Source organism: Eutrigla gurnardus (genome assembly GCF_963514095.1).
Source record: "Eutrigla gurnardus genome assembly, chromosome: 14".
Classification (NCBI taxonomy): domain Eukaryota; kingdom Metazoa; phylum Chordata; class Actinopteri; order Perciformes; family Triglidae; genus Eutrigla; species Eutrigla gurnardus.
Window position 1 is genome coordinate 13,589,549 of NC_139937.1, and position 12,288 is coordinate 13,601,836.

General features: G+C 44.3%; 1 protein-coding gene across 6 annotated transcripts in view; it reads right to left on the reverse strand.

Moving 5' to 3' along the window:
- Positions 1–12,288, reverse strand: part of LOC311024072 (furin-like protease kpc-1) — a 173,659-nt gene that overhangs the window by 90,544 nt on the left and 70,827 nt on the right. For 5 of the 6 annotated variants that reach the window (XM_084026279.1, XM_084026276.1, XM_084026278.1 and 2 more), the window contains exons 7-8: positions 1,617–1,654; positions 749–828 (exon numbers count right to left, since the gene is read on the reverse strand). In XM_084026279.1, coding sequence (XP_083882405.1) covers positions 749–828; positions 1,617–1,654 — 118 coding nt within the window. The remainder of the gene's footprint in view (positions 1–748; positions 829–1,616; positions 1,655–12,288) is intronic. The other variant, XM_084026280.1, reaches the window with a different exon arrangement.

A 12,288-nucleotide genomic window follows, 5' to 3' on the forward strand; every position in this document is an offset into this window, starting at 1 on the left:
AGAGCCAATGTGGCTATTTAAACCGTAGAATGCTATTTGTCCCAGACCTGGGCACAAAGTAGAAACTGTATGTGTAAGTAAGTAAGTGTCAAAACAGGCTTTATATAGGGATCAATCCCTCATCTCTCAGGTGAAAGTCTGGACTTTTCATCCACCGCAACTGACTGCCTACATACACTTTGTCACTCTTTATGCTAATACTACTCTTGCAATTACTACAAAATCTTTCCGCCAGAACAGGCTTTCTGGCACAAAGCCTTTTGGCTATGTCAACTATTGCTAAAGTAGCATATAAATTAGCAATAAAGTAGCATATTCAACTTGCCCGGGTGGAAATAGCCAAATAGATGCCTTGTGAATTTTCTCCCCTAGACACTCTTTCAGGATGAGAACTAGCCAACGTGTTTGGCAAATGTAACTTATCTTGGGTAACATTGACTGGGCCTGCTGGAATGTAAACTACATCGAATCCAATAAAAAAAACAGAAGAGAACAGCTATCGTTTTTAAAACTTTTAACCTGTAACCTCACAAAATGCAATTAGCTAATGGAATGCTTCGTGGCCCGGCTCTGGGTTACGTTACTTCTGTAAGCTGTTTAGCCCCGACGTGCAAATGTTGGCATCACATGAGAGCAGATAAGTACACCGTCTAATCCGTTTCTTCCACTTTTTCTCTTGTGCTTTCGGCGCTAGATAGATAGATCATTGACACCATCGTGAAAAGACACATGGGACGACAGTCATTACCTATTCTCCTCGTCGTAAACGGGCATGGGATCATGAGACAGGCCGTGTGTAGCGAGCAGGTCAAAACTTGCAAGGGCCTCCTGTAATCCAGACAGAAAACAAAAGGCACACAGTGCAACACTTCAAACACAACATCACAGTGACACGGCAGCCAGGAATGCCACCAAAAATACTCTTCATACTTGCACTTGAATTAGTATTTTTCTTTCCTGACTGACAGCAAATCGCTGTCACCGAGGAGATGCCCGGGCCGGCGTCTGTGTGGTTTATGCGTGCCTCGTAAAAGTGAACATGTTTGAATGACTTGTTTGCCAGTGTATATAGGCATAACGGGAGGAGGATGTCTTGGCAGCAAAACCGTACAAGAGCAATTATGTATCTCTCTCTCCAGCCAGGCTTATCCACGCCAGACAATCTGCTCTGACAAAGTACGAGTTGGCCTGTGTGCTTCAAACTGCCTATAGGATTATAAATGACAAGGCGGGAGCAAACAACACTGCCATTCCACATATGCTTTATGGCTAGCCAGTTTAACACCAGCCTAACAGAATGAAACGGCTTAACCGCTATATGAACGTTTTATTGGCCCAGGTTTTTAAGTAACAGAGACGCTGGGCAGTTTAAGAGAAAGTCAATACACAGATTTCAGTTTAATGAAAATCCAAGCATGTTTGTGTAACCAAACAGCACTGATGGAATACTATAACCTCATGAAAAGACAATTGAATCAGAAATGATATTGCATACCCATCACTGAGATCTGTTGTGGATAAGATCACTAGATTGATATTTGACTGCCCAGTTGAATAAATATGATTTGGTCGAGAGCCCGTAGTGCTCAAAAAAATCACATTTTAAGTTTACTTACAAAGTTCTTCTGCAGGTCCTTGTTTGTGTGATCTACACCTGAAAATGACGACAACAAAAAGAGAAGAAAAAAAAGAGAAAACGTTACAAATTCGTCAAAAATCCCACTGTGATCGGCATAGTTGGGAGGAGACATTTGACGCTCTCTGGACAAAGGCGTTTGAAAAACATACCCCACATGTTTCAGAGCAATCAGACCATAAGTGCACTCATTGTTTCATTACTTTCTGTCGAGCCGTGTCAAGAGCCGTTTCAAGTCATTTGAACTTGCAGCGTGGCAGGTTATTACAACTTTGAAACTTTGAGTACCCTATTAATTGGTGTAATTAATTTGCCAAAATGTAACGTCTATTTTTCAAAGCAAGTTGTGTCAAGATCCAGGCTTTTGCTGTACGAGGTATTACACATGACATGAATGGGTGAACGAATAAATGGGCACAGAATAATCCATCGTATTCAAAATGTATTCATTTTTGGCACTTTTTTTCTTATTATTTCCATCACTCTACACCTACACCTTTTCCTGCTTTTTTTTTTTTCATCGTCTTTCCACATCAGTTGCCTTTTTTTCACTTGCGCCTTCACCTTCCTCCCCCTCTCCTCACCCCAACCACCACCTCCTCCTCCTCCATCCCCTGCTGCATCAGGGCTCCTGTGGTCTCAGCGAGAGACAAACGAATGAAGGCCCCAGGAGAGCTACGCCTGCTCTGCCAGACATCACTCACTCTCTCTCTTTCAATCACACACACACACACACACACACACACACACACACACACACACACACACACACACACACACACACACACACACACACACACACACACACACACACACACACACACACACAGGACCTGCCAGCCTTTGTCCCATGCAGGCAGTGCCTCCGGGTTGTCATGGTAACCTGCAGTCGGTTTTGCCGTTGAGGCCTGATTGTGTTGAGCTCAGGCGGGATGGAGCCCTGGGTGGGTGAAGCCTCATTGGAGGCTGCCGTGCCGTGCCGTACCGTGCCGTGCCAGCCTGCTATGTCCTCTACATAACCACTAATGCTTGATTCTCTCCTCATCCACCACTTTGGATCTTCCTCAGACACACTTCCTCCTTAGCTGGTCGTTTGGTTTTGTTTTGCATGCAGCTTCTTTTAAATCCTATTTCTCTCCCTGTATTTTTTTAGCCTAGTTGGAGTTACTGATGACCGGAATCAAACTCTGGGTCTCTCCGACAGTGAAGTGTGTCCCAAGCATTTTTATTTCCTGCAATCATCAGCAAAGTTGCGTTCTTTGAACCGCTTTGAACCGCATCTCACGGTCGCCATCTACTGAGATGCAGTTCATAGTTTTTTATTTTTGTTGTTATGTTCATAATAACTGGGGTTTGGTATAAGAAAAATGTATCACCAGTTGATATCTGAGCATTTTCATAGACTTGGCTCTCTGGCCGACTTTCCTCCTTGTCTGAGCCAAGCTGGATTCCGACACTGAGCACAAGGCCAAGCAAGGATGCTGAACAGGATTTTGCATACTTCTGATTTAAAGGGGTGCACTGCATGATATTACACTATGGGCCAACATGATGTCTTCATATGGAATTCAAATGATTCATTAAAGAGTTATAAAATGTCAGATAACTTTTCCAAATCCCCCCTCAGGGTGATCTGTTTCCCTTTATCATCTTCCAACTTTATCATCAGTGAAATCAGGAGACTCTCTCATATCCTCTGCTGCGACTCCAAGTCCTTTGCCCCAATATTTGTCTTTTTCAGGTCAGTATCTTGAAGCTTCAATTCTCTATGACTCTACTTGTCATGTACGCAAGCCTAATCTGCAATTATGGGGAAACTTTCAAGCATTTCAAGGAAAGATGACTATGAGAGTAAAAATGGACATCCCTTCTAGTAGATACGTGCAGCTCTACAAACAGTGGACATCTGCTGATACGTGAAAAGAATTGCTTGTCTGCAGGGGGCAAAGCAGCCTGCTTTATTAATAGTTCATCTTTGTTTCAACTCAATTATAAGAAAGACACCTTAGTGTGCATTGTGTGTGTGTGTGTCAGAACATAAGACGAAGACAACCACACAACGCCACCTCAGTGTTTAAAGGTGACACCATCCCCTTCTGTGAATTTGTAATGGCGACATCTTTGGGAATTAATGTCGAGTTGGTCAGGAGGGAACAAGTAACAAGTGAGCAAAAGACTGGAGGGAAGAAGAAGGAATGGAGAGGCAACAGAGGGAGGCGAATGATGACAGCCTGAGACTGAGAGAGTGTCACTCTGGTTCCGTAAGCAAGAACAGAGGAACGAGGAACAGAGTGAAGGCCTGAATCCAAAAATGTAGTTTGAAGTACTGTCTGCTTAAGTACAGCAATGAATATTAATTTTTTGTAAAATCTGGCTTTTTGAGGGCATGTATAGGCTAACACAACAGAAAGGGGCTAAGTATTGATCCTTGCGGTACTCCACAGGTCATGATGACCTGCTTGGAATTAGATTGCCATGAAAAGAAATCCTCCTTTTTTGCAAATTTCTTTCAAATTTGAACTGCACCAGGACGTAAGAGTACCCAAGAGCCGAACCCAACAAAATTGTGCGTTCAAATGTGGCAAAAGAAGTGGTGAGATCCAATAGCAGGATCGATGTTCATTCAAAGTTTCTTTAGGGCCTGACTGAGAAGCAGTTTCACCACAATTATGGGGAGCATAATTTGCCAAAATGGTATTTACATGGACAAAGTTGTTGGTAGATGTTCTGACTTATTTTTTCCGATGAAGAGCAAATTTGATTTGGGTCTGTGGCTGTTTTATGATATCTCTGTCAACCGATGGATGATCTCAATGGCTTGGCATGTACATCTGTCTGAGCATGCTTCTCTGCAGTGGACAGATGTGTATGTGGATCAGGATTGACAGGTGCACAGCATGGGCACATGTATGCTCACAGGTGGTGTGTCACACGGGTCAATTTGAGCATCAAAACACTGCCTTTAACTATTTACAAGGATGAGCCAAGTGGAAAAAAACACATTCAGTCAGGTAGCACCATACTGCCATAAATACAGCCGTAAACACACTCCAACACAGCCCAAGGTCTTCTGAGTGTGAAAGTAGAAAGCCACGTCCCACAGTTAGATGAAACACTGTAGGTGGTGGAGCCAATGCAAAACCTTCCATGAATACAAATGCTTTGAACCCGGCTGACCCAGTCTAGATTGTGATTGTGCGATTGTGTGAGTGTGCGTGCGCGCGTTCGCTGCTCTGCATGTGTGTCAGCATTCAGCGGCAGCAGCTGCACTCTATCTCCTTGCTCCTGCAGCATTCACGCCGGTCCTCAGGGTCAAACACACACACAAATCAGCCACGGAGATGTGTCGGAGGCCATTTTGAGCTGACGCCGAGTCGTGCCTGAGCCGCTGCCGAGACAATGAGCAGGCATCACTTCAGAGGAGGCCCCCGCTACACCTGTGGCCCCCCGGTTGGCTTACCTCTACTCAGTAGGAGTTACTGTACAAAAAGAAAAAAACAGTAAAAAAAAAAAAAAAAAACAGTGGAAGTGTGCCTCTGCTACTGCAAGGTGGAGGAGGAGAAAGGCTAAGGCACATGAGGGAGGATGTAAGCCATAAAAAACAGATACCAGTATTTCAGTAATGAAGGTGTACATGAGTTATAATCTGCGTTTGCAAGTGTGAAAAAGAAAATGTGTGTAGGTGTGTGTGTGTGTGTTTGAGAGAGAGAGAGAAAGCTGCACAGACAAGGGTGTGTATCACCACCCACCGAGGGTGAGACTTCCTGGCCCTACACCTCCGTCTCATTAATCAGCTCGGTATTTAAGAAGGGCTGGAGTGAACACTTGCCTGTAATTAGCTGGCTTTGTCAAGGGTGTGTGTGTGCGTGTGCGTTTGTGTGGGTTTTTAAAAAAGTGAATGGCAAAGAGAGAGGGAGAGAGATCTTGGGGAGAAGACGGAGGCTGAGGAGTGATACAGGGCGGAGGGTTCGACACGAGGATGAAGAAGGAGGGTGGGTGATGGAAATCCTGGCGAGGGACGGAAAGGAGAAGAGGACGGGCGTGAGGAGACGGACGAGACAAGTCGGAGGAAGAAGAGAGATGGAGAAAATGACTGTTTAGAGCAAGCGAGGGAGGTGAGGGAAAAAATAAATGAGAGAAGAGAGGAGTGAAGGGAAACGACGGTGAGGAAGAGATGCAGGGAGGGACGGGGGACGGAGCAGAGGGTGGGGATGGAGAAGAGGTGGACTCCTAAAGTGGGACATTAGTATTCAAGCGGCACGCGTTCGCCGCACCCTCACCACACCCCGCTGCCCCGTCTGCCCAGCGGCCAGCTCTCCTCCTGCGACGGACCCAGACAGGAAGCTGGAGGTGGCGCAGGAAGGGTGTGTGCATCGTGACTTAAGTTCATTGAAACGCTTCCTTCAATGGAGATCTCCACTTTAGAGAAATATCTTTGTTTTTCCGTGGCGTGTGGGTGTCAGTGTGCTTTCAGCTGTTACATTACTGTTGTTACTTTTGATATTCATAAAACAAAATGTTACCCGCGAGTGAGACAGTTTCTGTCAGTCAACGAGCAAAACTTGAAATGTCTTGCTACTCCACACAGTCTATGAAGTGATACACGCCGACGTGCACAGAGAGGAGGGCCGGCATACACGGTGCTATAGAAAGGCTCATCAGTCAGGTTAGCCATTGTTAACAGCATAGGAAATTAGTCTTTTTGAATACATTTATCTGTACTTCTACTTAAGTATAACATGTCTGTACCTCTGGTGATGTGGAACCAGATGTCCCAGTATGAATATGAGGAAGATGTTCTGGTTAAGCCGTATTAGTAGCCTGAAATTCACACAAGCCCGAGGCGTAACTTTCAACCAATCGTTGACCTCCTTTATCCTTTGGTTCCGCCCTCAGAGCTCTCAATAACAACAGAGCCAAGACAGGCGTTAGGCTGAATGTTATTACGCCTGGAAAAATAGTTCCTGGGATGAACTGAATTTCTGGTATTTGAGCTTGAAGGAGGATTTTAACGACGAGGTGAGTTTAAACTAACCAACAAAATGTAAAAAATCTAAGCAACTTTGTCAAATATGGTAGAGGTTGATGGGAACTAGTTGGCTGATGTTGTCAATGGAAAATGACATGTAGTACGGTACTTTAATGTTATTCTACATTTATTCTATATTTAATAACCCGACCAAGTCAAACCAAACTCATTGGGGGAAAACAAAGTTGTGAAATTATAATTTGCAATCTTGGACCATTTCTTCCCTTTAATGTTATGTTTGTGTGCCTCAGATTCTGTAAATGTACTGACTTCCTCTGAAAACTATTCTACCCCATTAAACTCTCATTGTAACCATCCATCCATTGTGATTCTGGAAAAACTTGAAAGTAGAGGCAACAATGCTGAATGTCAGTCCCAGGACTTAACGGCACCGCTCCAGTGATATACAGTTGGCATTATTCAGCATGTCTAATAAGTTATTCATTTTTCATAAAATGGAGCACCCTTAGGGAAAAAGGAGGTGATTTTCTCTCAGCAGTTGACACATCCACTGTTCGTCTCCATCAGCGTCGCCGGACACACATCATAGTCACACCGCCCGCCGTAAGCTTCTCCATCTATTAAATGCATAGCTGCACTGTCTGTGTATACCGCTTCCTTTCCTCCCCGCTGCCGCTTCCCGACTCCTCCTCTCGTCTCCTCCACCGCTTTGCTCTCATTTGACTAATTATATTCACGAAGGACGGTGTTGACAAATTCATTTTGAAATCCATTAGTCCCGTGGCATTGTTTAAACAATGTGCACGTTAATGTCCATTGCTTTAATACCCCTGATTCACATTCTAATAGCCGTCTGATAAATCAGGTTATCTGCGACACCTTCTACGCGCCGTGAAGAGCGGAAATTAGAGAATTATTAACTAGCCGCGGTGTTCTGTCGCGTCCGGGCGTGTTAGGGAGAAGAGGAGAGGAGATGACAGAGCGGAGGAGGGAGAGAGAAGGGGGAGACAATGATGGAGAGAGGGAGAGCAAAGGGAGAGAGAGCAGATAAATTAGAGGGATGGGTGAGGTTAACAAGAGACCAGGTGGAAACAGTAAGAAAGGAATATTAAGAGCCGAAGTAGGAGACAGCAAATCTAGATCCAAGACTAAGACTAGATAAATAGATAAATCTAGACAAAGACAGATTAGGGATTGAGGGCAGAATATGGAAGAACAAACTCATAATCTATGTGTACCTACCTATCGATCTATCATCTACTTTATCACTTTATACATATAATCTTACTCATGGCCATGCTCAGAGTCAGGACATGATGGTAACCATGCAGCAACTACGGTGGGGGGATAAGGTCAATTTTGACAGTTTCATAACAGAAATCATTGTTACCAGGCAATCAGACAGCAATCAACACTGCAAAAAAAAAAAAAAAAAAATGCAAGGGGTTGCCTGAGTGGCGTGCTATTTCAGGTAACGGTGAGATACACTAACTAGCGCTTTGTAACACTACAAGACAGGATTTTACAGCTCTAGAAAGTTATCACACCCCGGTGCAAACTGGTGACAAAGATGTGAATCCCTGGTTAATTTCAATTTAAGCACGAGGATATAGATTCATCGAATGAATCCAATCTGAGTGTGACAAAGTAAGAAGGAGATCAGTGCACGCAATGAGTGCAGACGCGTGTCCAAAAGTGTAGAGAAGTACATCGGATCCATTGTAGTAGTATATTTAGTTTAGTGACTATTCAATACAAATTCATCAAACAAACAACTGACAATTAAAATGGAAGTTTGTGTTAGATTTTGGTAGAAAGAGACAGATAAAGAGGCTTTTGCAGCATGTTTGAACCTGGCCCTTTTTCCCCTCCTGCAGCGTCGCCCTCTCCCTCCCATCAGTAACATTATACGAGTGGAATTTGGAATCACAAGTAGGCTCCGCCAGGTAACACTACACTTGGGCCACCTGTGTGCTTCACGGAGCCTCTTGCTCGTCGTTGTGGTGCCCGTGTTAAGCTTCCTGAAGGCAAACTTCTCCCCTGCGCGGTATGAAGCACGTGCCAAACGCAGAAGCCAGGAGCTTTTCTTTGGTTTATGCTCGACAACTCAGAAGGTGTGGATCTCAAGTCATTGAGAACTCAAATAATTGGTGCTATTTAATTGTGTGACAGTCAGAATAACCCCATTCAATCCATCAGGAATGTGTGCTTACATGCATTTGATTGGCTGACCCACTGCGTTGCTGGATATCATTACATAGCATTCCTGGACTGTTTTTTCCTGGGCTGCATTTTTTTTCTTTTTCCACACACTAATGTCTGAACACCCTAATTTGCAAAAATACTTGGACGAGTACCAAGTATATATGAACACACAAGTCCTGCCTCTCCACATGGTTCCTCCTCCTTACTGACTGGATCAACCTCCTGGTCTGAACGCTCTCAAATATTCCCACTCCCTCCTCCATCCCGTCTCCAACGAAAATCTTCTTCTCTCGTACTCTTCTTACTCTTTTCTCCTCTTCCAACTGTCCCAACTCCCTCCTCCTCCTCCTCCTCCTCCTCCTCCTCTCCACACCCGCTGAACAGAGAGAGAGTCTGCTAGTGTCACTAGCCCTGCCTGTGGTGTCTACTAGAGTGTGTGGATTACACACATAGGCCTGATTAGCTGCTTGTTTACCTACCAGCACCACCACTATCACGACCACAGGACTTCAAGGGCAACACCAGTGGATCCCCCACACACCCACACACACACACACACACACACACACACGCACACACACACACACGCACGCAAAAACAGCTAACAGACACACTTGGTGTGAGTGCCATCGTGCCCCTGTAGAGTGGCCCACCATGGCACAGGGCTCTTAATTAAGAGGAGTGTGTGTGTGAGTGTGTGTGTGTGTGTGTGTGGTGGGGGCGGAGCAGCTGGCAGGAGGCGCTGGGGCCAGAGAACATCTGCAGGAGGCCGCAAAGGAGCAACACACATTCACAGGCGTATGAACACACACACACACACACACACACACACACACACAGGCTCGGCAACTCACCCCCCCCGAGAACACAGAGAAATACACATTTGCAGGCACACACGCGGACCCGTTGAACGCTGCCTTCGCCACTGCCGCCATACCAGTGGGACTGTCGCCATGGCAACCCGGGACTGGTCATGTCACTCTGGTTTAGCGAGACGGGTGACAGCGAGAGAAAGTGAGAGATAGGCAGGCGATAAAAAGAGCAAAAGGCAGAGAGCGAGGGGCATTAAATACCCTCCACAATGCTCGCCTCGGCCTTGTTTTGAAACAAAAGGAGAGAGAGATAGAGAGAGAGAGAGTGTGTAAAAAGAGAGAGAGAGAGAATCCAAAGGCATCTCATCCAGCGAGCAGCTCTGGATGTGAGGAGGTCAGCAGCTTTGACTTCAGACGCACCACAGGGCTCTCAGAAGTCAGTCTCCTTCCTCAATAAGTCAAGAGGAGCTGTATAGTTGATGTCATCATGTTGATAGAAAGATAGTAAAAAGGGATTTTGTCCTTGCTATGGGCCAAAGGCAGCGGCTAAGGGTGAAGGATTAAAGGATCATATCGGCCTAAGTGAGTTTTCTGTGTCTCCTGCTGGGTCCGCCCATGTGAGGAATTTACTTCAACGTGTTTTGCTTTACTTTTGCCCCCTCGTGGCATCAAACTACGTCTTGTATGTTAATATCAATAAATCATTGCCATGTTATGTAGAGATATATGTGCAATTACCAAAGCAAATAAGACCATCCCAAAGTGTGTTTTTATTCACGCACGTTTGATGTTTTTGCACCATTTCAAATCGGATAAAAAGAAAGTGAAAAGTCAGAGAAAACGTGCAAAAGAGTCTCTATTCCTCATGATGACAGTCCGGTGTTTAATATAGTGCAGGATTTCATATTTATATGACAGCTTCCACCACAATTTAGTGAAATATCAATAGTGACTACACCTTGCAGTATAGCTCTCATTTTAATTTTGAGAAATATTAACAGTGACAGTAACACTGGTGTATCTATGACGGCGTATTAGGGCCATTAAAGGTAAAAAATAAATGAAAAATACAGAGCTGGGGGAGGAGGTGATATTCCAAGAAAATTAAAGTGGTAAATTTAATTGAAAAAAGAACATTCTCTGAGTCTATAAAGGAAACACTTCACTTCTCTTCGTTTGGATCAACCTCATCACACCACACCGTTAAACTCAGAGTGCGTAACCATGGCATTGCCAGCCGCCGTCTGAATTTCATGCCTTTCTTGTACAGATGGACATACACGTGTTTTCTTTCATTTTCATGTGCATTTTCTTTCTTAATCCACCTGTGTTCTTTTATGAACACAAATAAATGCTAACATAATTAATATATTTTACATCACAAGTTTATCTGAGACATCTGATATCGATTCAGTCTTGCAAAGTGAAACAAAAGTTTTTTCCTTGTAAATTTCCAACTCAAATCTCAGCAAATTTTTTCTTGCAAACGTATGTCTTTATAATGAGAATAGTCAGGGTGGGGTCTGCGCACATTAGTGAGTTTTTTCTCGTAAATTTAGCACTTTAATCTCTTGCTTGGAATATTACCCCCCTCGCCCGGCTCTGTAAATTAATATTTTTTTTTACCTACAATGGCCCTAATTCGCCGTCGTATGTATCACACTGAAAAGCTGGTGTCTGAACTTTCCTCCCTCTGGAAAAATAAATGTTAACATGAGCAACTGTTATGCGTTTCCTAGAAAGATGAAGCGAGATACAGACTACGAATCATCCAGTCCGTGCCCTCATTTGTTTACACTAATTGCACCAGGGTATCACCATTAATGGCATAATGATGTTTAAAGATGGGACATGGAGCACCTTTAAATCATCTTCTGTTGGTGTTTTGCATGGACGTTTCATCACGGCATTGCATAACAGAGGGATGGGCTTATTAGCTGCTAAAGCGGATTTGTCATAGAAATAAGCTAAATAATACAGCTGAAGTCATGTTAATGTGTTGTGGCTTCGGGAGGCATTGAGAGGCCTTGGGTGAGCATCTTTTGATTCAAACTTCATGAAAACAGGAAGAGGGCTGGCAGCGAATAAAGGGGACGGTAGATGTGAAGTGATCTCTGGCTATTGGAGGGATAAGGTCAATAGCACCAGTTTGATCCCTGGAGTCTATAACTGTCTGTACATAAATTGGGAAATGGCCTGTAACCACAAAGGCAAGGACACACACAGATACACTGCCAACAGATATCACTACAGTGACTGTAGATTATGCCTCAACATGTGGCAATGAGCGTGCACACATGCATAGCGTGTATAATGCCTGTGTGTGGATACATACGTGTGCTTATTTTCATATGCCCATGCATGTGTGTGTGTGATGCCAAGACATGTAGTGTGACATGAGATTTACACATATTCATTCATCAATATTTGCGCTCCGTGGGCTGTTCTATACGGTATTGATTCGGAGCCAGAGCCTAGAGTATAGGCGCTTGACCCTTGACCCCAATAAAACAACAATATGCCTCTGTAAAAAAAAACAACGCGTCCCCAGTCCGCACCGGCTGCGTGAGCAGATATTGAACCGGAGAAGGAAACTACAATATGACAGAGAGTGAGTGTTTGTGAGCTCATTTCACCACCTACAT